The sequence below is a fragment of the Mobula birostris genome, chromosome 19 (genome assembly GCF_030028105.1).
Source record: "Mobula birostris isolate sMobBir1 chromosome 19, sMobBir1.hap1, whole genome shotgun sequence".
Lineage (NCBI taxonomy): Eukaryota > Metazoa > Chordata > Chondrichthyes > Myliobatiformes > Myliobatidae > Mobula > Mobula birostris.
In genome coordinates, this window is record NC_092388.1 from 1080885 (window position 1) to 1104198 (window position 23314).

General features: G+C 46.4%; 1 protein-coding gene across 1 annotated transcript in view; it reads right to left on the reverse strand.

Moving 5' to 3' along the window:
• Positions 1-23314, reverse strand: part of igf2bp3 (insulin-like growth factor 2 mRNA binding protein 3) — a 182394-nt gene that overhangs the window by 107067 nt on the left and 52013 nt on the right. Inside the window, exon 3 of the mRNA XM_072283096.1 lies at positions 11093-11141. Within this exon, the coding sequence (XP_072139197.1) occupies positions 11093-11141 (49 nt within the window). The remainder of the gene's footprint in view (positions 1-11092; positions 11142-23314) is intronic.

Genomic DNA, 23314 nt, shown 5'->3' on the forward strand with positions numbered 1-23314 from the left:
CTATATCTTAAGGTTCACTCTTTGTTGGATATCTGCAGGCTTCAGTTCAATAACTTTGTAATGCAGGAATGGCATTTCTTGCATGATATCAGGAAAGCTCATTTTCACTGGTTTGAATGAAACAGCCAAACTTCTAAGCAAACTGTCTGCTCTCCACCAATTCCACTCAGCAAAATGAGCACTTGTTTCTCATTGGCTATTCCATTTGCAGTAACCTTGTTCTTACTTGGGCGAGGCACGCATGTGACAGTGATGTAATGATGCTTGCCATTCTTGTACTCATATACAAATCAATGCTTAATCAAGTACATTTACATTACTCAAATATTACTGAAATATTAAATACACAACACACCTCAACAAATCTCTCAAGCTCCTCACTTTTGCACTTAATTCTTCTGACACTCAGGATCCCAGACACACAGGAAAGTAGTAGTTGACCAACTCTTCCAATCAAATTTTCCCCACCATTCAGTAAGATTGCAATTTATCTATTCCCACCAAACCTCATCTTTTCTGTGCTAGACCCTGCTTTCCCTGACCCTACAAAGCGTTTAAATACCTATCATGCCTCCACACTCTTGTGAGCAGAGAATTCCAAAGATTTACCGTGCACTACAAGCGGCTTTGACATGCTTCAGGTTTTAACTGACCAGCCCCTCATCTTCAAACCAACTCTGATTATTCAAGATGTTCCCACTAATTAAAACATCTCAACAACTATCCTGTCCTGTAGAATCTTGTAAATTTTAAAACATTTCTAAACGGAGCAGCATACAGACTCTGCCTATTTAAGCCTCTTGTTTCAGGGCACTCTCTTCATCCAGGAATTAACCTGGAAATCCCCTCTGGATTATGTCCAATGTTACTATATCCTATTGGCAAAGAGAGCAAAACAATAATTAACTGCTCTCTCAAAATGATCAGCTGCTTTCAATGACCTATACGCAGGTACCTCATCTTTTGGGAATGGTTTAGAATTTAAAATAAACAACACAAAATACCAGTATGCATCTCTTCACTGTTGTGTAGTGAATTACAACTGCTAGATTCCTACCCAATTCACCAGCCCACAATCTCTACCCCTCCTCACTGCTGTCAGCACTTCATGGGTTCAGAAAGAACTATAAAATATCAACATTTATGCTGTACCATATTAAAGATTAGGCAAGTTGGCAGATGAAGTTTAATCTGAAAAAGTCTAAGGTTATCCACAGAAGAATGAAGATTCTGGATTCATATTATTTAATGCTATTTCCGGTACACAGGTGCAAAGGAGAATGAAATAATTGTTACTTCGGATTAGATGCACCCCAACACAAAAAAAAAAGAACACAATTACAAAACAAACATAAATACACAAGGTAGCTTACACACATTGATCTTATGTCTGTAAAGTGACAGTAGGCACAGGGGTGTATACATCAGATAGAGCACAAGATGTAGGAGCAGAATTAGACCATTTGGCCCAGAGTCCACACTGCCATTTCATCATGGCTGATCAAATTTTCTCCTCAACCCCCACCTCCTGCCTTCTCCCCGTATCCTTTCAGGCCCTGACCAATCAAGAATCCATCAGCCACTACCTTAAATACACATGAAGACCACCACTTAAATACAACTCCATCCCTGTAAGCTGTGGTGTTCTCTTTTCACAGCAATCTCTAGTGCAGGAGCATAAAAATTAAATCAACCTGCAAGTTACACACCAAAGATCACAACAATAAGACCATAATATTATCAGAGAAGTCAGGCCTTCGGCCCATTGAGTCTGCCCTGGCGTTTCATCATTGCTGACCCATTTTCCACTCCGCCCCAACCTCTTGCCTTCTCCCCGTATCCCTTTATGCCCTGACTAATCAACAGTATCAATCTCTGCCTTAACTATACACAAAGACTTGGCCTCCATAGCTGCCCGTGGCAAAGAATTCCACATATTCACCACTCTCTGGCTAAAGAAATTCCTCATCTTCATTCTAAAAGGACACCCCTCTATTCTGAGGCCGTTTCCTCCCACCATAGGAGACATCCTCTCCACATCCACTCTATCAAGACACTGAAGCTACTGAATGGTGAAATGAGATTATCCCTCATTCTTCTGCATTCTAGTGAATACAAGCTGGAGCCAATCACTCTTCATTCAATTCTGGAATCATTTTTGTGAACCTCCTCTGAACACTCTACAGTTTCAGCACATCCTTTCTAAGATAAGGGGCCCAACACTGCTGACAATACTCTAAAGTACTGGTGAGGCCTCACCTAAAGTTGCAACATTGCATTTGGCTTCCTCACCACAGACTCAACCTGCAAATTAACCTTTAGGGAATCCTGCACAAGGACTCCCCAGTCTCTCTGCATCTCAGATTTTTTTTGTATTTTTTCTCCATTTAGAAAACAGACAACCCTTTCTTTTCTTCTACCAAAGTGCATGACCATACACTTCCTGACACTGTAGTCCATCTGCCATTTTTTTGCCCATTCTCTGAATCTGTCCAAGTCTTTCTGTAACCTCTCTGCTTCCTCAAAACTACCTGCCCCTCCACCTATCTTTATATCATCTGCAAACTTTGCAACAAAGTCAACAATTCCAGCATCCCAATCATTGACATAAAAAAGAATCAGTCCCAACTCAGACCCTTGTGGAACACCACTAGTCGCTGGCAGCCAGCCAGAAAAGGCTCTCTTTATTCCCACTCAATCTCCTGCCAATCAGCCACTGTTTTATCCATGCTAGAATCTTTCCTGTAATACCATGGGCTCATAGCTTGTTAAGCAGCCTCGTGTACGGCACTTGTAAAAGGCCTTCTGAAAATCTGAATACACAACATGAACTGATTCTCCTTTGTTTATCCTGCTTGTTGTTTCTTTAAAGAATTCCAACAGATTTGTCAGGTAAGATTTTTCCTTGAGGAAACCATGCTGACTATGGCTTATTTTATCATGCTTCCAAGTCTCTGAGGTCTCATCCTTAATAATTGACTCCAACATCTTCCCAAACACCAAGGTCAGACTAACCGGCCTACAATTTCCTTTCATCTGCCTCTCTCCCTTCTCGAAGGGCTAGTAACATTTGCAGTTTTGCAGTTTCCCAGGAGCATTCCAGAATCTAGTGATTCTTGAAAGATCATTACTACACCTCCACAATCTCTTCAGTCACCTCTTTCAGAACTCTGGTCCAGGTGACTGAACTACCTTCAGACCCTTCAGTTTTCCCAAGAACCTTCTCTCCAGTCCTGTCAAGGGTTTCCTCAGTTGACATTTGGGCACTTTTCTCTCCCCCCCACCCCCCAATAGGTGCTGCCTGGCCTGCTGAGTTCCTCCAGCATTTTGTGTGCATTGCTGAGATTTCCAGCATCTGCACATTTTCACTTGATGGCAACTTCACACAGTTCATGACCCCGACACCTGGAACTTCCACCGTTCTGTTAGTGTCTTCCACAGAAGATTGACGCAAAATACTTCAGTTTGGCCACCATGTTCTTGCCCTTCATTACTACCTCTTCAGCATCATCTTCTAGCTCTGATATCAACTCTTGCCTCTTTTAGACTTTGAGGATGTACTTTTAATATCCTCTATTATTACTGCCTAACTTTTGTATTCCATCTTTTCCTTCTTAGTGACTTTTTCTTTAGTCATAGTCATACTTTATTGATCCCGGGGGAAACTTGGTTTTCGTTACAGTTGCACCATAAATAATTAAATAGTAATAAAACCATAAATAGTTAAATAGTAATATGTAAATTATGCCAGGAAATAAGTCCAGGACCAGCCTATTGGCTCAGGGTGTCTGACCCTCCAAGGGAGGAGTTGTAAAGTTTGATGGCCACAGGCAAGAATGACTTCCTATGACGCTCTGTGCTGCATCTCAGTGGAATGAGTCTCTGGCTGAATGTACTCCCGTGCCCAACCAGTACATTATGTAGTGGATGTGAGACATTGACAAGATGGCATGCAACTTGGACAGCATCCTCCTTTCAGACACCACCGTCAGAGAGTCCAGTTCCATCCCCACAACATCACTGGCCTTACGAATGAGTTTGTTGATTCTGTTGGTGTCTGCTACCCTCAGCCTGCTGCCCCAGCACACAACAGCAAACATGATAGCACTGGCCACCACAGACTCGTAGAACATCCTCAGCATCGTCCGGCAGATGTGAAAGGACCTCAGTCTCCTCAGGAAATAGAGACAGCTCTGACCCTTCTTGTAGACAGCCTCAGTGTTCTTAGACCAGTCCAGTTTATTGTCAATGTGTATCCCCAGGTATTTGTAATCCTCCATCATGTCCACACTGACCCCCTGGATGGAAACAGGGGACACCGGTACCTTAGCTCTCCTCAGGTCTACCACCAGCTCCTTAGTCTTTTTCACATTAAGCTGCAGATAATTCTGCTCACACCATGTGACAAAGTTTCCTACCGTAGCCCTGTACTCAGCCTCTTCTGTTGGTTTTTAAAAGCTTCCCAATCCTCTAACTTCCCACTAATTTTTGCTCTATTATATGCCCTATTTTTAGCTTTTATGTTGGCTTTGACTTCTCTTGATAGCCACAGTCATGTCATCTTTCCTTTAGAGTACTTCTTCCTCTTTGGGATGTATATATCCTGGGCCTTTTGAATTGCTTCCAGAAATTCCAGCTGCTGCTGCTTTGCCATCATCCCTGCCAATGTTCTTTTCCAATCAATTCTGGCCAACTCCATTCTCATGCCTCTGTAATTCCTTTTACTACATTGTAATACTGATACATCTGGCTTTAGCTTCTCCTTCTGAAATTTCAGAGTGAATTTAATCACATTATGATCACTTGCCACTTATGGGTTCCTTACAGTAAACTCTAATCAATTCCAGTTCATTGGACAACACCCAATCCAGAATAGCTGATCCCCTAGTAGGCTCAAAACTGATCCAAGGAGCCATCTCGTGGGCAATCCAGAAATACCCGATGCTGGCATCTAGCACCAACTTGGTTTTCCCAATCTACCTATATATGGAAGTCCCACATGACTATTGTAACATTGCCCTTTTGACATGCATTTTCCATCTCTTGTTGTAATTTATAGACTACATCCTTACCACCGTCTGGGGGTCTGTATACAACTCCCATCAGGGTCTTTTTACCATTGCAGTTCTTTAGCTCTGTCCACAATGACTCAACACCTTCCGACCCTACCTCACCTCCTTCTAATGATTTGATTTCATTTTGGACCAACAGAGCAACGCTGCCCCTCTGTATTTTTGCCTGCCGTTTTGGTACAATGTGTATCCTTGGACATTAAGCTCCCAGCTGTAATCATCTTTCATCCATGATTCAGTGATGCCTACATCATACCCGCCAATCTGCAATTGTGCTACAAGTCCCTCTATCTCATTCCATATACCATGCACATTCAAATACAACACCTTCAATCCTGTGCTCACCCTTTTCGATTTTGCCCGCCTTTTACGTTGCAATTCATTCTACTGACTGCAATTTTGCCCTATCAACAGCCTCTCCTCACTACACATTGCCTCTGTAAACCAGCTACCTCATTTTCAGCAGTATCATCCGCCTTTCTTATGATACTTCTTGTATTGAAATACAGGCAGCTCAGGACACTAGTCGTACCATGTTCAACGTTTTGATTCCTAACTTTGTCGGAGGTCTTACCAACATCTGCCTCCACAACCTCCCCACGCTGTTCTGCCATTCTGGTTGCCATTCCTCTGCAACTCTAGATTAAACCCCACCGTGCAGCATTAACATTAACTAGGATAAGGTAACTATTTATCCCAAAAGAAACTATTGTTGCAAGGTTGCTCAGTCAGAAATATATACTTTAAAATACAAAATGTAAGCATTGAGGTATGAAAAAGGATACAAAATATGCATTAAAAAGTAATAGCGCAAAATACAGATGAGCAATTAAACCATATACTTATATACACAAGGAGGAGTTGTCAAGTCTTATAGACACAGGAGTAAGGATCTCCTGTGGCATTCAGTGGTGCACCTCTGTGGAATCAGTCTGTTATTAAAGTTGCTCATCTGTGTGTCCAGTATGTCATTTGAGGGGGGAGGGGGGTGCAGTGAGAGGGATTGTCCATAATGCTCTGTAGCATTCTCCTCTCAGACACAACCACCAGGGAATCCAGTTCCACCCCAGAACAGAACCAGCCTTCCTGACGAGCTTTTCGATCTTCTCAGCGTCAACTGCTCTCACCCTGCTGCCCCAGCAGTTCACAGTGCAGAACAGACTGCTGGCCACCGAGTCATAGAACACCTGCAGCAGAGTCCTGCAGATGTTCAATGGCCAGATATTAGTGCTCCTCCAGTTCAGGTGCGAACCATCCCATCTGTACAGGTGTCACCTTCCCTAGAACAGAGCCCAATGATATGCCCTTCCTCCTACACCAACTCCTTAGCCACAAATCATACTGTATCATCTTCTTAGTTCTGGCCTCACACACACATGGCACAGGTTGCAATCCTGAGATCATAACCCTGGAGCTCCTGCTCCTTAACGTAGCACCCAACTCCCTGACCTCCCTGTGCAGAACCTTGTCACTCTTCCTACCCATGTCTTTGGTACCGACATGGACCACGAACACCCTGCCACTTAATGCTGAGGACATCTGAGATATCCTGAAATCTGGCACCCAGGAGGCAACATGCCATCCAGGAATCTCATTCTCACACAAAGAACCTCCTGTTCATTCCCCCTAGCAAATAAATCCCCATCAGCAAAACGTGGCTCTTCCAACCACACCCCCCATTCCTTCCCAAGTCACACAGCCAGACTCTGTGTCAGACAACAGACCACTGAATTTCCTTCATCAGGTCAAACCACCACCCCTCCCCAACAATATCCAAAAGTGATGCAACTGTTGATGAGGGGGATGGCAACAGGGGTACTCTGCACTGGCTCCTTAATCATGTTCCCTTTCCTAACTGTCACCCAGTCTCCCGTGTCCTGCACCCTGGGTGCAACTTCCTCTCTGTCCTATTTATCACCCCTTCAGCCTCCTGAATGATCCAGACTTCATCTAGTTCCAGCTCCAACTCCTTAACATGGATGGATAGAAGTTGCAGCTAGATGTACTTCTCACAGTCGTAGTCATCAGGGACCCACAAACCCACAAGAGGAGCATTCCACTATCCTGTCTGGCATCTCTACTGTACTAGCTGAGAAGATATTGAGAAGAAAATAAAACTTAACCCTTTTCTTTCCTCTGCGTTCTATGACTGAAGCCACTCTTGGCAGAAGAATCGAGGAACTCCCAAGAACGATTTTATAAAGATTAGTGGAGGCAGGTGGTATTGAAGAAACAGGTAGGACGCAGAAAGACTTAGATCAGGAGAATGGGTAAGAAAATGGCAAATGGGTCTATACTTGCTAGAATTCAGAAGGATGAGGGGGATCTCACTGAAACCTTTCGTATGTTGAAAGGCCTAAACAGAGTAGATGTGGAAAGGACGTCTTCCATGGTGGGAGTGTCTACAAGAGGGCACAGCCTCAGGACAGAGGGGCGTCCATTCAAAACAGAGATGGAGAAATTTCTTTAGCCAAAGGGTGGTGAATTTGTGGACAACAAACAACAGGAATTCTGCAGATGCTGGAAATTCAAGCAACACACATCAAAGTTGCTGGTGAACGCAGCAGGCCAAGCAGCATCTGTAGGAAGAGGTGCAGTCGACGTTTCAGGCCGAGACCCTTCGTCAGGACTAACTGAAGGAAGAGTAAGGGATTTGAAAGTTGGAGGGGGAGGGGGAGATCCAAAATGATAGGAGAAGACAGGAGGGGGAGGGATAGAGCCAAGAGCTGGACAGGTGATAGGCAAAAGGGGATACGAGAGGATCATGGGACAGGAGGTCCAGGAAGAAAGACAAGAGGGGAGGGGCCCAGAGGATGGGCAAGAGGTATATTCAGAGGGACAGAGGGAGAAAAAGGAGAGTGAGAAAGAATGTGTGCATAAAAATAAGTAACAGATGGGGTACGAGGGGGAGCTGGGGCCTAGCGGAAGTTAGAGAAGTCGATGTTCATGCCATCAGGTTGGAGGCTACCCAGGCGGAATATAAGGTGTTGTTCCTCCAACCTGAGTGTGGCTTCATCTTTACAGTAGAGGAGGCCGTGGATAGACATGTCAGAATGGGAATGGGATGTGGAATTAAAATGTGTGGCCACTGGGAGATCCTGCTTTCTCTGGCGGACAGAGTGTAGATGTTCAGCAAAGCGGTCTCCCAGTCTGCGTCGGGTCTCGCCAATATATAAAAGGCCACATCGGGAGCACCGGACGCAGTATATCACCCCAGTCGACTCACAGGTGAAGTGTTGCCTCACCTGGAAGGACTGTTTGGGGCCCTGAATGGTGGTAAGGGAGGAAGTGTAAGGGCATGTGTAGCACTTGTTCCGCTTACATGGATAAGTGCCAGGAGGGAGATCAGTGGGGAGGGATGGAGGGGATGAATGGATAAGGGAGTTGTGTAGGGAGCGATCCCTGCGGAATGCCGGGGGGGGGGGGGGAGGGAAAGATGTGCTTAGTGGTGGGATCCCATTGGAGGTGGCGGAAGTTACAGAGAATAATATGTTGGACCCGGAGGCTGGTGGGGTGGTAGGTGAGGACCAGGGGAACCCTATTCCTAGTGGGGTGGTGGGAGGATGGAGTGAGAGCAGATGTACGTGAAATGGGGGAGATGCATTTAAGAGCAGAGTGAATTTGTTGCCACATGCAGCAGTGGAGGCCAGGTCATTGGGTGTATTTAAGGCAGAGATTGATTGGTTCTCAATTGGACATGGCATCAAAGGTTACGGGGAGAAGGCCTGGAACTGGGGTAGAGGAGGAGGGGGAAAAAAAATCAGCCATGATTGAACAGCAGAGCAGACTCGATGGGCCAGATTCTGCTCCTGTGTCTCAAGATCACCACTGACTCTGTCCACTCAGACAATGGCCACTGCACTTGTCCCCACCTTCCTTTACTTTGCTCTTGCTAATCTATCTCACACACTGATTGGTCGCCGGTGAAAGCCTTTTCACTGTAGCAATCCACTGCTGGCTTTTTGAGCTGGGCAGTAGATCCAAGTGAAATCCTCTCCTCTCAAAACTTCCGATGTCCGGACTGGTCACTGGGCAAAGCCCTTTTCCTCTACTGCGCTATGGCCGTTTATTATTTATTGTACTGCCCTGCACTGTTTTGTGCACTTTATGTAGCCCTGTGTAGATCTGTAGTCTAGTGTAGTTTTTGTGTTGGTTTACATAGTCTAGTGTAGCCTTGAGCTGTCTCACATAGTCTAGTGTAGTTTTGTGTTGTTTCATGTAGCATGAGGGTCCTGGAGGAACGTTGTTTCATTTTTACTGTGTACTGTACCAGCAGTTTATGGTTGAAATGACAATAAAAAGCAACTTGACTTGAAATAATAAAGCAGGGGTGGTGGATATAAAGGGGTGAGTTAGTGGCCAGAGGTGTTGATCATGATCAGCCTTACTGCTTGGGGAAAGTGACTGTGAGTCTGGTGGTCCCGGCATTGATGCTATGTAGCTTTCTCCCTCATGGGAGGAGGAACCTTAGGAGCAAGGGTGGGATCCTCCCTTGTTGCTTGCACTTTCAAATGGAGTCAGCACAAGATATTGCTATACAAGGGGATCTGGGGTCACAGCATAGAAAACACAAAGGGCTGGTGTGCAGGCACAGGAAGGGAAGATTATTTTTGTCATGTGCACATCAGCATATACAGTGAAATGTTTCATTTGTGTTAACAGCCACAGTCTAAGGATGTGCTGGGCGTTAGCCAAGTCCCAGCACAGTTCTGGTGCTAACGTACACGCCCACAACTCACTAACCCAAGCCCCTACTCCTTTGGACTGAGAGGGGAAACCCATGTGGTCACAGGAAGAAGGTACAAGTTCCTTACAGACAGCAGCGGGAATTGAACCCCAATCTTACAACTGCTGCTGTAAAGTTTTACAGTAACTGCTACACTGTCACCCCTCTCAAATCCAAACCATTAATATTTAATCAAAAAAATTTTTTTTTAAAAATCACTCATTACACTGAACTCTGCAGTACTGTTGGCTACCTGCTTCAAGTCACGGTGCTATCACAGCTCAGAGCATCGGCGATGAGAGATCAATCCCAGTGTCCTCTGTAAGAAAGCTTACATTTTCTTCCTGTGACCGTGTGGTTTCCTCCCAGAGTCCAAAGACATACCAGGTAGTAGGTTAATTGGTCATTGTAAATTGTCCTGCGATTAAGCTTGGGTTAAAACAGTGGGTTACTGGGCAGTGCCACTCAAAGGGCTGGAAGAGTCTGTCAACACCATCTCTAAATAAAATTTAGAAACCTGAAGATGCACCAAGAGAAAAGAAACAGAATATACAAGAGGAAAAGGCAAGGAGGACTGAGGCTAGGTGAAAGGATGTGTGTGAAGCAGCAAAAGGGTTGAGAGTAAAAGTAGTCAATGGAAGCAGTTGTTCATGGCTACTGATGTGCATCACACAGCTGTCGTCAGATACTCAGAATGGACACCTGATAAACCAGTATAGGTGAGTTCGTGCCCCCAGTATTGGCTTGCTTCAAATCCAAATGACGTAACAGTCTAAGAGCTGCAAACCTGGCACACAAGGCCAAGTTCAATATTATCAACCCCCTTTTCAAAAGGTTTCACCGTAGCCAAGAATGCACCTCTTGGCCACACAGAAATCACCTCTGAATTCACACTCCCCTAGTTCAGATTCATTTTCTTCCGTCCTTTCCTCAGCAAGGAAGTGTTCCCATGGAACCCCGGAGACAATGAAATCTGGAGAAATTTCACTCCTGGCAAGGCCATCATGCACAGACTTAATTATCTCCCTCCAGCAACTTACAGAAGCCTTTGAATAATTGTTTCCCAGGACACATCTTACTGCCCTCAACCTTTTATCTATGAACAATTTTAGTCCTTGGATAGATACTGGAACTACCACTGGGGAGGGGGCGGTGGGTGCACTTTTAAACCTACCTTTAAATCTTCCTGGTGTCCGTTTGTAGTGTTCACATTTGTACTTGCACAAAGGCAGGCAAGAGGGAAGTAGTCTAACATCAAATTCTACTAAACACATTCTAGTAATGATCCACTTACCTCCCACTGCAGGTGAGGGGGAATATTCCTGATTTGGAGTTTCCGACTTCTGTGAAAAGAATGGAAAGGTAATTTATGAAATCAAAGAATTAAGTGAATACACTTCCCCCACAGTGGCTCCAAAATAAATACTGACATTAAGATTAAAGTCTCAACTCCTGGCCCACCTACATCATCTTTTACAATATAGTCCCAAACAAAAGCTCATTCTGTGATACCGCTACTAAACAATATCAACAAAATTCCCAACTCCGTACAGCATTTTCCAGGCCAAAACACAGAAAAGCATCGTAGGTATACAATCCATCTGCAGTTACCTGACAGCACTCAAGTACAGGTAAAAACTGAAATGACAGGATGTCAAAAGATTTCACAAAGTAAAGGACCAAAGGCAACTCAAGCTATTTGCATATAAAAACTAACGAGAAAACTAAATACAAATTCACACAACATGAAAAGGTAGCTGCAAAACTCAAAACTAATTCCTTACAATGAACAACATCACAATAACCCTTATCCTAATTAAGTTACCATAACTAGACAGAAGGTTCTTGGGGAAAACTAAGGTCTGAAGGTATACAAGTCACTTGGACCAGATGGTGTACACCCCAGGGTTCTGAAAGAGGTGGCAGAAAGGATCATGGAATGGTTCTGAAAGACTGGAAATTTGCAAATATCACTCCACTCTTCAAGAAGGGAGAGAGGCAGAAGAAAGGAAACTTAGGCCAGTTATTCTGACCTCAGTGCTTGGGAAGATGTTGAAGTCGATTCTTAAGGATGAGGTCTCAGGGTACTTTAAGGCACCTGATAAAATAGGCTGTAGTCAGCATGGTTTCCTCGAGGGAAAATCTTGCCTGACAAATCTGTTGGAATTCTTTGAACATTATATGTAAGTCTATGATTTGGATGACAGAATTGATGGTTTTGTTGAAAAGTTTGCAGACGATATGAAGACAGGTGGAGGGGAAGGTAGTTTTGAGGAAGTAGAGAGGATACAGAAGGACTTCGATACTTTAGGAGAATGGGCAAAGAAAAGGCAGATGGAATACAGTGTCAGGAAGTGTATGGATATGCACTCTGATGGAAATGGTTGACTATTTGCTAAGTGGAGAGAGAATACAAAAAACTGAGGTGCAAAGGGATTTGGGAATCCTTTACAATTCCCTAAAGGTTAATTTCTAGGTTGAATCTATGGTGAGGAAGGCAAATGCAATGTTGAAACTTTACAAAGCACTGGTGAGGCCTCACTTGGAGGTACTGTGAACAGTTTTGGGCCCCTTATTTTAGGAAGGGTGTGCTGAAACTGGAGAGAGTTCAAAAGAGGTTCACAAAAATGATTCCAGGATTGAATGGCTTGTTATATGAAGAGCATTTGATGGCTCTGGGCCTGTATTCACTAGAATTCAGAAGAATGAGGGGCGACCTAATTGAAACCTATCGAATGGTGAAAGGCCTTGATAGAGTGGAAGTGGAGAGGAGGTTTCCTATGGTGGGAGAGTCCAAGACCAGATGGCAGAGCCTCAGAATAGAGGGGCATCTGTTTGGAACAAAGATGAGGAAGAATCTCTTTAGCCAGAGAGCAGTGAATCTGTGGAATTCTTTGCCACAGGGAGCTATGGAGGCCAAGTCTTAATGTACATTTAAGGCAGAGGCTGATAGTTTCTTGATTGGTCAGGGCATGAAGGGATATGGGAAGAAGGCAGGAGATTGGGGCTGAGAGGAAAATTGGGTCAGCCACAAGGAAATGGTGGGGCAGAGTCGATGGGTCAAATGGTCTAATTCTGCTCCTATATCTTACGGTCTTATAACCTTTCCAAGAATTCTACAGTTACTAATGACATCAGTATTTACCCCATGATCCAAAACACCACTAGGGATTTATAATCAAATCATGAGCTTTTTGTTTCAAATACAGAAAAGATTAAAATGACCAGTGGCTCACAAATGTGCTCACTGCATTTATAATCATTTGGAATTAATTTTAAGTTTTTACAAGCAACCCTCTCATCTATTTATAAACCAAAGTATGTCATAACCCCTTGTTACTTCTGCAATCCCACTCCCATCAACCCAAGAAGATAGCTGACAAAATTCATTCCTGCAAATCCATTCCCATCGTTCCAAAAAGGAGATGGCTGATACAATCCATTCCACTGGGCAACTTTACAAGGAAATGAGTATTTTGCTTTGAATGCAAAAGAGATACATCCATTGCTGCTACACAAATGATTCCTGCAGAAACCCAATCCTTCCTTCCTTGCGCCCTTAACTCCTGGTGGAGCCGTTGGGGTGCCATCAAGACAAGCTTTGCACCAGTCTGTTCCATCTGTCGCGGTTGTGTGCCAGAACCTGGGTCACCACAAATGTTTTCCCCGTCCACTCTTTAAACTCAATATCTAATTATATTCATACCTATTACCTGCAGAAGTTAGTATAAACTATTGCTCATCACCTGCACATGATGGACGACGTGTGCACATTGTGGTGACACCAGTTGTAAATAGCGACACAAAATACATTTTAGATCTTGGTCATTTAGCAAGTTTCCTCTCTCTAAATGCCATTTGCCAGCAAGCCTACCAATGCTTGAAATTTGACAATTGATGTTGGACAGGGTTTCATGCCATAGGAGGTTTTACTAAAAAAAAGACTTTACCAACAACCCCCTCCCTTCCACCACCACCACTGCAATTGTTTAAAATTGACCGATTCTTGGCTCACTTCAGGAAGGGTCAGTTTAGGTGGTGGCAACACAAAGTAAGAGCATAGGTTGGAATTCTAACAGCATTCAAATGACGTGTGATATAATCTCATCTGAAAATTACACCTTCAGAAACCATAACTTAGAACAGCATTTCAAATGTATAATATCTAGTTTATGTTAATTTCAGCTATTCTGACTCAAATTCTTATTGAGCCATGTTATACAGAACACAACTATTTAAAACCAAATTAGTATTCATTTTTGGCAAATCATATTTAACCATAATGTTAAAACACTATTGGAACAATCAAACATTTCAACCAACAATGCATTTCCACAGAGCAGATATGTCTCATTTATGAACAGAAAGAAACTGACCATTTCACAATCAACACACATAAAAGTTGCTGGTGAATGCAGCAGGCCAGAGAGCATCTATAAGTAGTAGTACAGTTGATGTTTCAGGCAGAGACCCTTCGTCAGGACTAACTGAAGGAAGAGCTAGTAAGAGATTTGAAAGTGGGAGGGGGAGGGGGAGATCCAAAATGAAAGAAGATAGGAGGGGGAAGGATGGAGCCAAGAGCTGGAATGTTAATTGGCAAAAGGAATACAAGAGGATCATGGGACAGGAGGCCTAGGGAGAAAGAAAAGGGGGAAGGGGGGAACCCAGAGGATGGGCAAGGGGTATAGTCAGAGGGACAGAGGGAGAAAAGGAGAGAGAGAAAAAAAGAATGTGTGTATATAAATAAATGACGGATGGGGTTCTATATATTGGCGAGAGCCGACGCAGACTGGGAGATCATTTCGCTGAACACCTACGCTCTGTCCACCAGAGAAAGCAGGATCTCCCAGTGGCCACACATTTTAATTCCACATCCCATTCCCATTCTGATATGTCTATCCACGGCCTCCTCTACTGTAAAGATGAAGCCACACTCAGGTTGCAGGAACAACACCTTATATTCCGCCTGGGTATCCTCCAACCTGATGGCATGAACATTGACTTCTCAAACTTCTGCTACTGCCCCACCTCCCCCACGTACCCCATCATTTATTTATATACACATTCTTTTATTCTCTCTCCTTTTTCTCCCTTTGTCTCTCTCACTATACACCTTGCTCATCCTCTGGGTCCCCCCCCCCTTCTTTCTCCCTAGGCCTCCTGTCCTATGATCCTCTCATATCCGTTTTGCCAATCAACTGTCCAGCTCTTGGCTCCATCGCTCCCCCTCCTGTCTTCTCCTGTCATTTCAGATCTCCCCCTCCCACTTTCAAATCTCATACTAGCTCTTCTTTCAGTTAGCCGTGACGAAGGGTCTCAGCCCGAAATGTTGACTGTACTTCTTCCTATAGATGCTGTCTGGCCTGCTGCATTCACCAGCAACTTTTATGTGTTGCTTGAAATTCCAGCATCTGCAGATTTCCTCGTGTGACTATTTCACAATGTATGGTTACTAAATTTTGTGCCCAAACATACTGAAGTGCTAGAACACTAAATAATTTCACCATTTTGAAGATGTGATTTAAATTACAGATCATGACACCTCTATTTAAATTTTTAATGCAATTTATTGCAATACAGATACACTTCGATAGAATTTAAACAATGAACAGCCCAAGGAGCCAGAATCTGAAGACAGACCAATTTTTCTGAAACAAAAATGAAGTATAACCATTCTGTAAAACAGATGACCAAAAATTTAAAAAGCCAGGAATTCTTAAAATATTTTCAACCAAATAATAAAGAGAAAGTTTAAAAGCCAAATCTGAAACCAAGTCCAGAAAACGATAAACACTGCACATGTTGGAAATCCAGAGCAACACACACACACACTGACTCACCATTCAGGAAAATGAAAAGTAGCAGTGAAATATCCGTGTTCCTCCTGCATCATATTTTTGGTTCTTTATAATCATTTGATATTAAGGAAAATAGAATTTATCATCGCTGTTTTGAATACCAAATTCTGACTTTTGTCCTAGGTCAATTTGTTTCAGAAACAGCCTTTGAATTTTACATTGAAATTCACTGAACCTTATGATACTGCAATCTATTTCCCAAATTCCAAACATGCTTACTACTTAGCTCATGAAATAATTCACCACAGAAAGTACCTAGACAATAATAGTTAATATTTTGTATGGAAGCATCAGTGTTTGCAGGGGTCTTCAAATCAAAGCAAGTTAGGGAAAATGTATGACTAAACAACACATTGTATTTACATCAATTTTTTTAAACTAATCTACATAAACAGATGGCTACATAGTTGCAATTTTTGTTTTTAAGTTCGATACTATGTGGCTTAAAACCATCTTCAATGCATTGTACTTTTGAAAAGTCACTTCAGGATACATTTAAAAACATAAAATTGAGAAGCTGATGTTTCAAAATGGATACAAAGAAAGGAAGTGAAAGGATTATTTTGTCCCAGGAAATATTAAAATACAATTGTTTGAGGAGGTTGTTAGGTTAGGCATAGTGAGAGAAAGATCAAAAGTGCATCCAATCTAGAAAACGAGTGGGTGGCTTTGGTTAATTGAGTTGATGTAAGAATGTGTCAGTTGTTTTTCTAATTAATCATGGGTACATTTATTGTGAACTTTTTCTTTGTGATGTAGTCATCACTAGCAAGGCTAGCAGTTATTACAATTTCCTAGTTGCCACTGAAGAACTGGTGCAATTTCCTGAGCAGCTGCTGCAGGACATAGTATTGTGAAAACAACAAGAAACAAAAATTAAACTCAGGTACAAAAGGTAATGGGTTCGGAAGATGCTGATGAAAATGGTTGGCAAGTTGCTGCAGCACATTCTATACAGAAAGCAGCCTCAATTTTGGAAGATGTGAACTCAGTGCATGGTGAACCAGCGAATAGTTCTGGACTGCTCAAGTACTTAGAGCAAGCTGGCAATAATTACAGGCCACAGCCTCAGTTCAGTGCAGAGCAACGAGCTGAACACTGGCCCACCCCTCATCTTCAGCTTCAACATACTATCCTTTTCAGTCTAGCCCAGTGCTTAAATTGGCCCAACAGCAGGCCATTCCTTGCTCTCGGGCCAGCTCTCACGGTCTCGATTCAGCCCATACCTGACCTTTCCAATATGGCCTGCTTAAACTGATCAAACCTCCGTTTATTCCTCACTCTCGGGCCCAGATCCCATCACCTCGACTGTGCCTCGCCCCCACTTCAAATCTCCAAGTCTGCACCAGCAGCCAAACTGGTTGCTCATGGGCCCGGGCCTTGCTATGCCACCTCAATCCGGCTCATACACACCAAAACCTTCCTGAACCTTTGAGACTTTAGTTCACATCCCGAAAATGCCAGGTCATACAGGCAGTTCAAAGGCTCGACTCCGAAAGGCAAGTACAGGCTATCGATTGCAGTGATAGTTTTCAAGAGAAAGTGTGATTAATCGTTGTTTTTGCTGCCAGCAAGTCACTGTACTTCATCAGCACCATCTTAAACCAGAAGGTGTAACACACAATACTCTGCAATGTAATACAGGTTTCCCCTGCAACCGAAAGTAGAGCGTTCCTATGAAACCTTTCGTAAGCCGAAATGGCATAAAGCAAAGCAGCAATTACCATTAATATGGGAAAAAATTTTCCCGTGTTCCCAGACCTAAAAAAAAAACACTACCAAATCATACCAAATAGCACATAAAACCTAAAGAAGAATAGGCATCCGTTAGTCTTGCGAGACCATGGATCTGCGTCTGGAAAATCTTCACTCTCCAGGGCACAGGCCTGGGCAAGGTTGTATGGAAGACCAGCCGCTGCCTATGCTGCAAGTCTCCCCTCTCCACGACACCAATGTTGTCCAAGGGAAGGGCATTAGGACCCATACAGCTTGGCACCAGTGTCGTCCCAGAGTAATATGTGATTAAGTGCCTTGCTCAAGGACACAACACACTGCCTAGGCTGGGGCTCGAACTCACAACATTCAGGTCGCTAGTCCAATGCCTCAACCACTTGACCACGTGCCCAACATAAAACCTAAAATAACACTAACATATATGTAAGGGGGTTTCGATTTTTATGTTACTGCGGAGGCTAATTAAAATGGCGTTTTTGTTATGTTCATCTGGGGAATGCGGCTTTGTTGTGCTTTAACGCTGAGAAAGTTTGCGCTAGCAGCTTATTGTGGTTTAGAGGGTGATAAGAAAGTGCTATTAACCAATTGGGATAGTTGTTATGGTTTTGGTGTATTTGAAGATACTGTATGCGCGGGGTTTGGGGGCAGAAGGCAGGAGACCGAGACAGAGGATGGACCAGGTGCTGTGAGTCCGCTAACGGGGTCGGACCCCGAGCGGGACGTTCGGCGAGGAGACGGAGACGGACTCGTGTGGAGCGTCTGGTCGACCACCGTTGTTGGTCCCAGGCGGCCGGTCGAGGTGGTCCGAGGGGTCACAGGGTGAAGAAGGTGGTCCTTGAGCTCCAACGGTTTTGTGCACGAAGAGATTGAACTTTGCTAAGTGTGGCGCCTTTTATTTTCCTTTTATATTTTATTCTCTTTTAATTATATAGTTCCAGTAATATCTATAAACTGTAAATCATTTAATTACATCTGGTGTATTGTCTGTTATTTGGGCGGGGTGGGGTACCTCACACAGCATCCACACAAACGAATTACCCAGTTTGGCGGGGCCGAGGCTGTTTCCCTAGACGACAGTGAGCCGAGCGACCCTGAGGGTGGCCAGGGGATCTGAGAGCGGCACGCCCCTTGGCTTCCCTATCGGAGTGTTTAGACGCTTTGGAGGAAGTGTTTGGACTGTCAGGGGATCCCTGGCGGCATTTAGCAGAGTTTCAACGGATGGGGCAGAGGAGAGGGGAAAAGCTCTCCGACTATGCTTTCAGGCTGGAAGGAAAGCTTACGGGGTTGCTGCGACGAGGTATAGTGAGGGAGGACGATGTGGCGGAGTTAAGGATGAGCCAGATATGTAGCGGTTCCCGGGAGGATGACAGGGTGGCTTGGAGTGTACGGCAGTCATTTAAGCAGAGCTCCCCTCCATCATTCGGACGGCTGATCCGAGAGGTACGGGCCGAGGAGTGTGCTTTGGGCCGACCAGGGGGCTCGGACCCTCAGGGACGGTCTTCAGCGGTTCAGGAGGTGGTAGCCGGGATGAGACCAGAGAAATCCAAGGGGTCCTCGGGGGCCCGTATCGGGAGGAGAGAGGCGGCGAGTAGTGGGTGCTATAACTGTGGGAGAGAGGGGCATTTCCGCCGGGAATGTGAGTGGCCGGGGGCGTGCTACCACTGTGGGGAAGCTGGCCACTTACGGAAGGATTGTGAGAGACGAGATGCGCCGAGGGGGGAGGGCCCCCAGGCCACCAAGAAGGGAGAGGTGTCGGGAAACTTAAGAGAGGCTCAGTGAGGGAACGGACTGGAGTCTCGGGAGGAACACGTTCCCAGAAAACCCCTATGGAACCCCGGAACGAACAAGCCCAAATTCCTGATGGGCTGGTGGGACCCCGTTCCAGCGTGTCCCTACGGATAGAGGGAATCTTTGCGAAAGCCATCCTTGACACCGGGTCGCAGGTTACCTTACTGTAGCGGTCGTTCTACCACAAATATCTGAAGCATTTGGCAGTAACTCCGTTTAACGCATTGGAGATTTGGGGCATAAGTGATGGTGATTACCCGTACGATGGATACTTGTCAGTGAGATTGGAATTTTCAGAGGGAGATGTGGGAGTATCGGAAGCCTTTGTGACGCTGGTGTTGGTTTGTCCGGACCCGGTGGAGACTGGTGGTGCTGCCCTGTTGGTGGGGACTAACTCCCCTCTGGTGCGACGGCTCTTGGGAGCCTGTAAGAAGAAGGGGGGGGAGAACTTTTTGGAGACCCTCTCGGTACACCCCGTGTTCCGAGGAGTGTACGAAGGAGTGAGTGACCCCCAGGGGCTGGACCCGGAGTGCAAACGAGGGACGGTGTGGTACACTCAGGCGAGGCCTAAGGTGATACAGCCAGGAGAGGCGGCATTAGTGATGGGAACCCCCAGATTCCCCGGATTGCCGCCGGGAGAGGCCCTGCTAGTAGACGCCCCCGACGACCTGGAAAGGGAGTCCTGGTTCCCGGCTGGGGCGCTGGTGAGACCTGAATTGCAGAGGCCCTCAGCTGTACAGGCACGGCGGATGGGGGTGATGATACGGAACATAACGGAGAGGGAGATCACCTTTAAGCGCGGGATGCCCCTCGCGCACTTGTTCCCGGTGACGGTGATGTCCAGCGCCCCCGTGAAGCCCACTGGAAGAGAACTATTGGGAGACGGGGGGCGGCTGACCGAGGAGGCCTTTAATTTTGAAAACTCCCCTGTACCGCCGGCGTATAAAAGCAGGCTGGTGGAGAAGATGCTGAAGTTAGGGGATGTCTTTTCTCAGGGCGAGTTTGATGTAGGGTTTTCCAAGAGCACTCGGCACACCATTCGGGTAACAAATGACACCCCGTTTAGGGAGAGGTCGCGGCGGTTGGCCCCAGCAGATGTGGAGGATGTGCGGCAGCACTTGCGGCAGTTGAAAGATGCAGGGATTATTGCGGAGTCCCGAAGCCCATATGCGTCCCCCATAGTGGTGGCAAGGAAGAAAAACGGGAAGGTACGCATGTGCGTGGACTATAGGACCCTGAACCGCCGCACTGTTCCCGACCAATATACGGTCCCGAGGGTGGAAGATGCATTGGCCTGTCTGAGTGGTGCACAGTGGTTCAGTGTATTGGATTTGCGGAGTGGGTATTACCAGATTCCGATGAGCGAGACTGATAAGGAGAAGACAGCCTTTATCTGTCCCCTGGGGTTTTTCCAGTTCGAACGAATGCCCCAAGGTATCTCGGGGGCCCCAGCCACCTTTCAGCGGCTCATGGAGCGGACAGTGGGGGACATGAACCTGCTGGAGGTATTGGTGTACCTGGACGACCTGATAGTGTTTGGATCTACGTTGGAGGAACATGAGGAGCGGCTGCTGAAGGTGCTGAGTCGGCTGAAGGAGGAAGGGTTAAAACTTTCCCTGGATAAATGCCAGTTCTGTAAGACGTCGGTCAGCTATGTCGGGCACATAATCTCGCGAAATGGAGTGGCCACCGATCCGGGTAAGATAGCCGCAGTCACCACCTGGCCGAGACCTCAGAAGGTGAGCGCCTTACGCTCGTTTTTGGGGTTTTGCGGATATTACCAGCGATTCGTGAAAGGATATGCGAAAATGAGTCATCCATTGAACCAGCTGCTGTGTGGCTATCCACCTGTGGGGAGGAGGAGGAAGGGAGACCGAGGGTCGGAGGTAGGAGGATACTTGAACCCGGGGGAGCCTTTTGGAGTGAGGTGGGATGCTCAATGTGAGGAGGCGTTCCAATCTCTAAAAAGGGCGCTGACACAGGCCCCAGTGTTGGCTTTTGCTCATCCCCGGAAGCCGTATGTTCTACACACTGATGCCAGTCACGACGGTCTGGGGGCTGTTCTGTACCAGGAACAGGGAAACGGATTGAGGCCAGTGGCGTTTGTCAGTCGGAGCTTGTCGCCATCTGAGAGAAACTATCCCACTCACAAGCTGGAGTTCTTGGCATTGAAATGGGCGGTGGTAGACAAGTTGAGTGACTACCTATACGGGGCCCAGTTTGAAGTGAGAACTGATAACAACCCCCTCACTTATATCCTGACTTCGGCGAAGCTGGACGCTACTGGGCACCGGTGGTTAGCAGCCTTGTCTGCCTATGAGTTCAGCCTGAAGTACCGCCCGGGGAGTCGGAACATCGATGCAGATGCCCTGTCTCGTCGGGCACACGACGAGTCGGGCACGGCCGAGGAGTGGAAGAGTGTCCCTGCCCAGGGAGTAAAGGCCATGTGTCAAGTTGGGAGCGACGGGGAAGTAGGAGCACAGATGGGAACGGATCGGGCAGTAGATCAACTGGGGGCTGACGGTGACGCGCTGCCCACTGGTTACTGTAATGTGACTGCTCTGAGGAACCGGCAGCTGCCGGAGTTGAGTCACCAGGAAGTACAGGCGGCTCAGCGTGATGACCCAAGCCTTGGCACTATCTGGTACGCGGTTAGCCAGGGTGATATGGGGCAGGTGGAGAAGGCGAAACATGCCTCCGTTCCTCTACTACTGAAGGAGTGGCCCCGGTTGAAGCTGAAGAACCACGTCCTGTACCGAGTCACGTCGCCTCCGGACCACCCCCGGCGCTGGCAGCTGGTCATGCCCGAGAAGTATCGAAAGGCTGTGCTTCAGGCTCTACATGAAGATTCCGGGCACTTAGGGGTAGAGAAGACCTATGGATTAGTCAAGGACCGGTTTTACTGGCCCCGGATGAGGGGGGAGGTGGAAGAATACTGTAAGACCTGTAGCCGTTGCGTCAGGAGGAAGACCTTGCCTGCGCAGGGGGCTCCGTTATCCCACTTGCAGAGTGCAGGACCCATGGACCTGGTGTGTATGGATTTCCTGTCTATTGAGCCGGACACCAGCAATACCGCGAATGTTTTGGTCCTCACGGATCACTACACTAGATATGCGCAGGCTTTTCCTACTAAGGATCAGGAAGCGACTACAGTGGCGAAGGTGTTAGGGGAGAAGTACTTTGTTCATTATGGCCTTCCCCGGCGGATCCACAGTGATCAGGGACGGGACTTCGAGAGCAGGCTTATCCATGAATTGCTGGATATGCTTGGGGTTGAAAAGTCCAGAACCACCCCCTATCACCCGCAGGGTGATCCTCAGCCCGAGAGGTTTAACCGGACCCTGCTGGACATGCTCGGCACCTTGGAGATTGGACAGAAGAGTAAGTGGAGTCAGCACATTGCCCATTTGGTTCATTGTTACAATTGTACTCACAATGATGCTACGGGGTACTCGCCCTACTATCTGATGTTCGGACGGGAAGCGAGGTTGCCCATTGATCTGTGTTTTGGGACTGAAGCGGGGGAAATACCTTCGAAGCCATGTCTGAAGTACGTGTCCGATATGAGGAGAGAGTTGAAAAGGGCGTACGAGTTGGCTGAGGCGGCAGCCACCAAGCAGAACCAGCGGAATAAAAGGAGGTATGATCAGAAGGTAAAGTTCGTCCAGCTATTGCCGGGAGACCGAGTCCTTATCCGGAATTTAGGACTACAGGGTAAGCACAAGTTAGCGGACCGTTGGGCAGCCACCCCATATGTGGTGGAGAGTCAGATGCCGAATCTCCCGGTTTACCGGGTGAGACCTGAGGGCGGGCAGGGGCCTGTCAAGGTACTCCATCGGAACCACCTGTTGCCTCTGGGTCGAGAGGTGAAGATGGACCCAGAGTCCGAATGGGAGTTTACTCCTAGTACGAGGACTCTGCGAGGGCGCGGGGCGCGGGAAGAGGCCGCTGCGAAGAAAATGGGGCCGGTCCCCACCTCGAGAAGGGATACGTCATCGGAAGAAGATGATTCGGACGTGTGGTACCTGCTTCCGTTCGCTGATTCCCCGGTGCCAGGAGAAGAGACTCTTGGCCCTTCCATCACTGAGTCAGGGGGACCGAGGGAAGGTGTTGCAGAGCCGCCTGTATTACAGCCG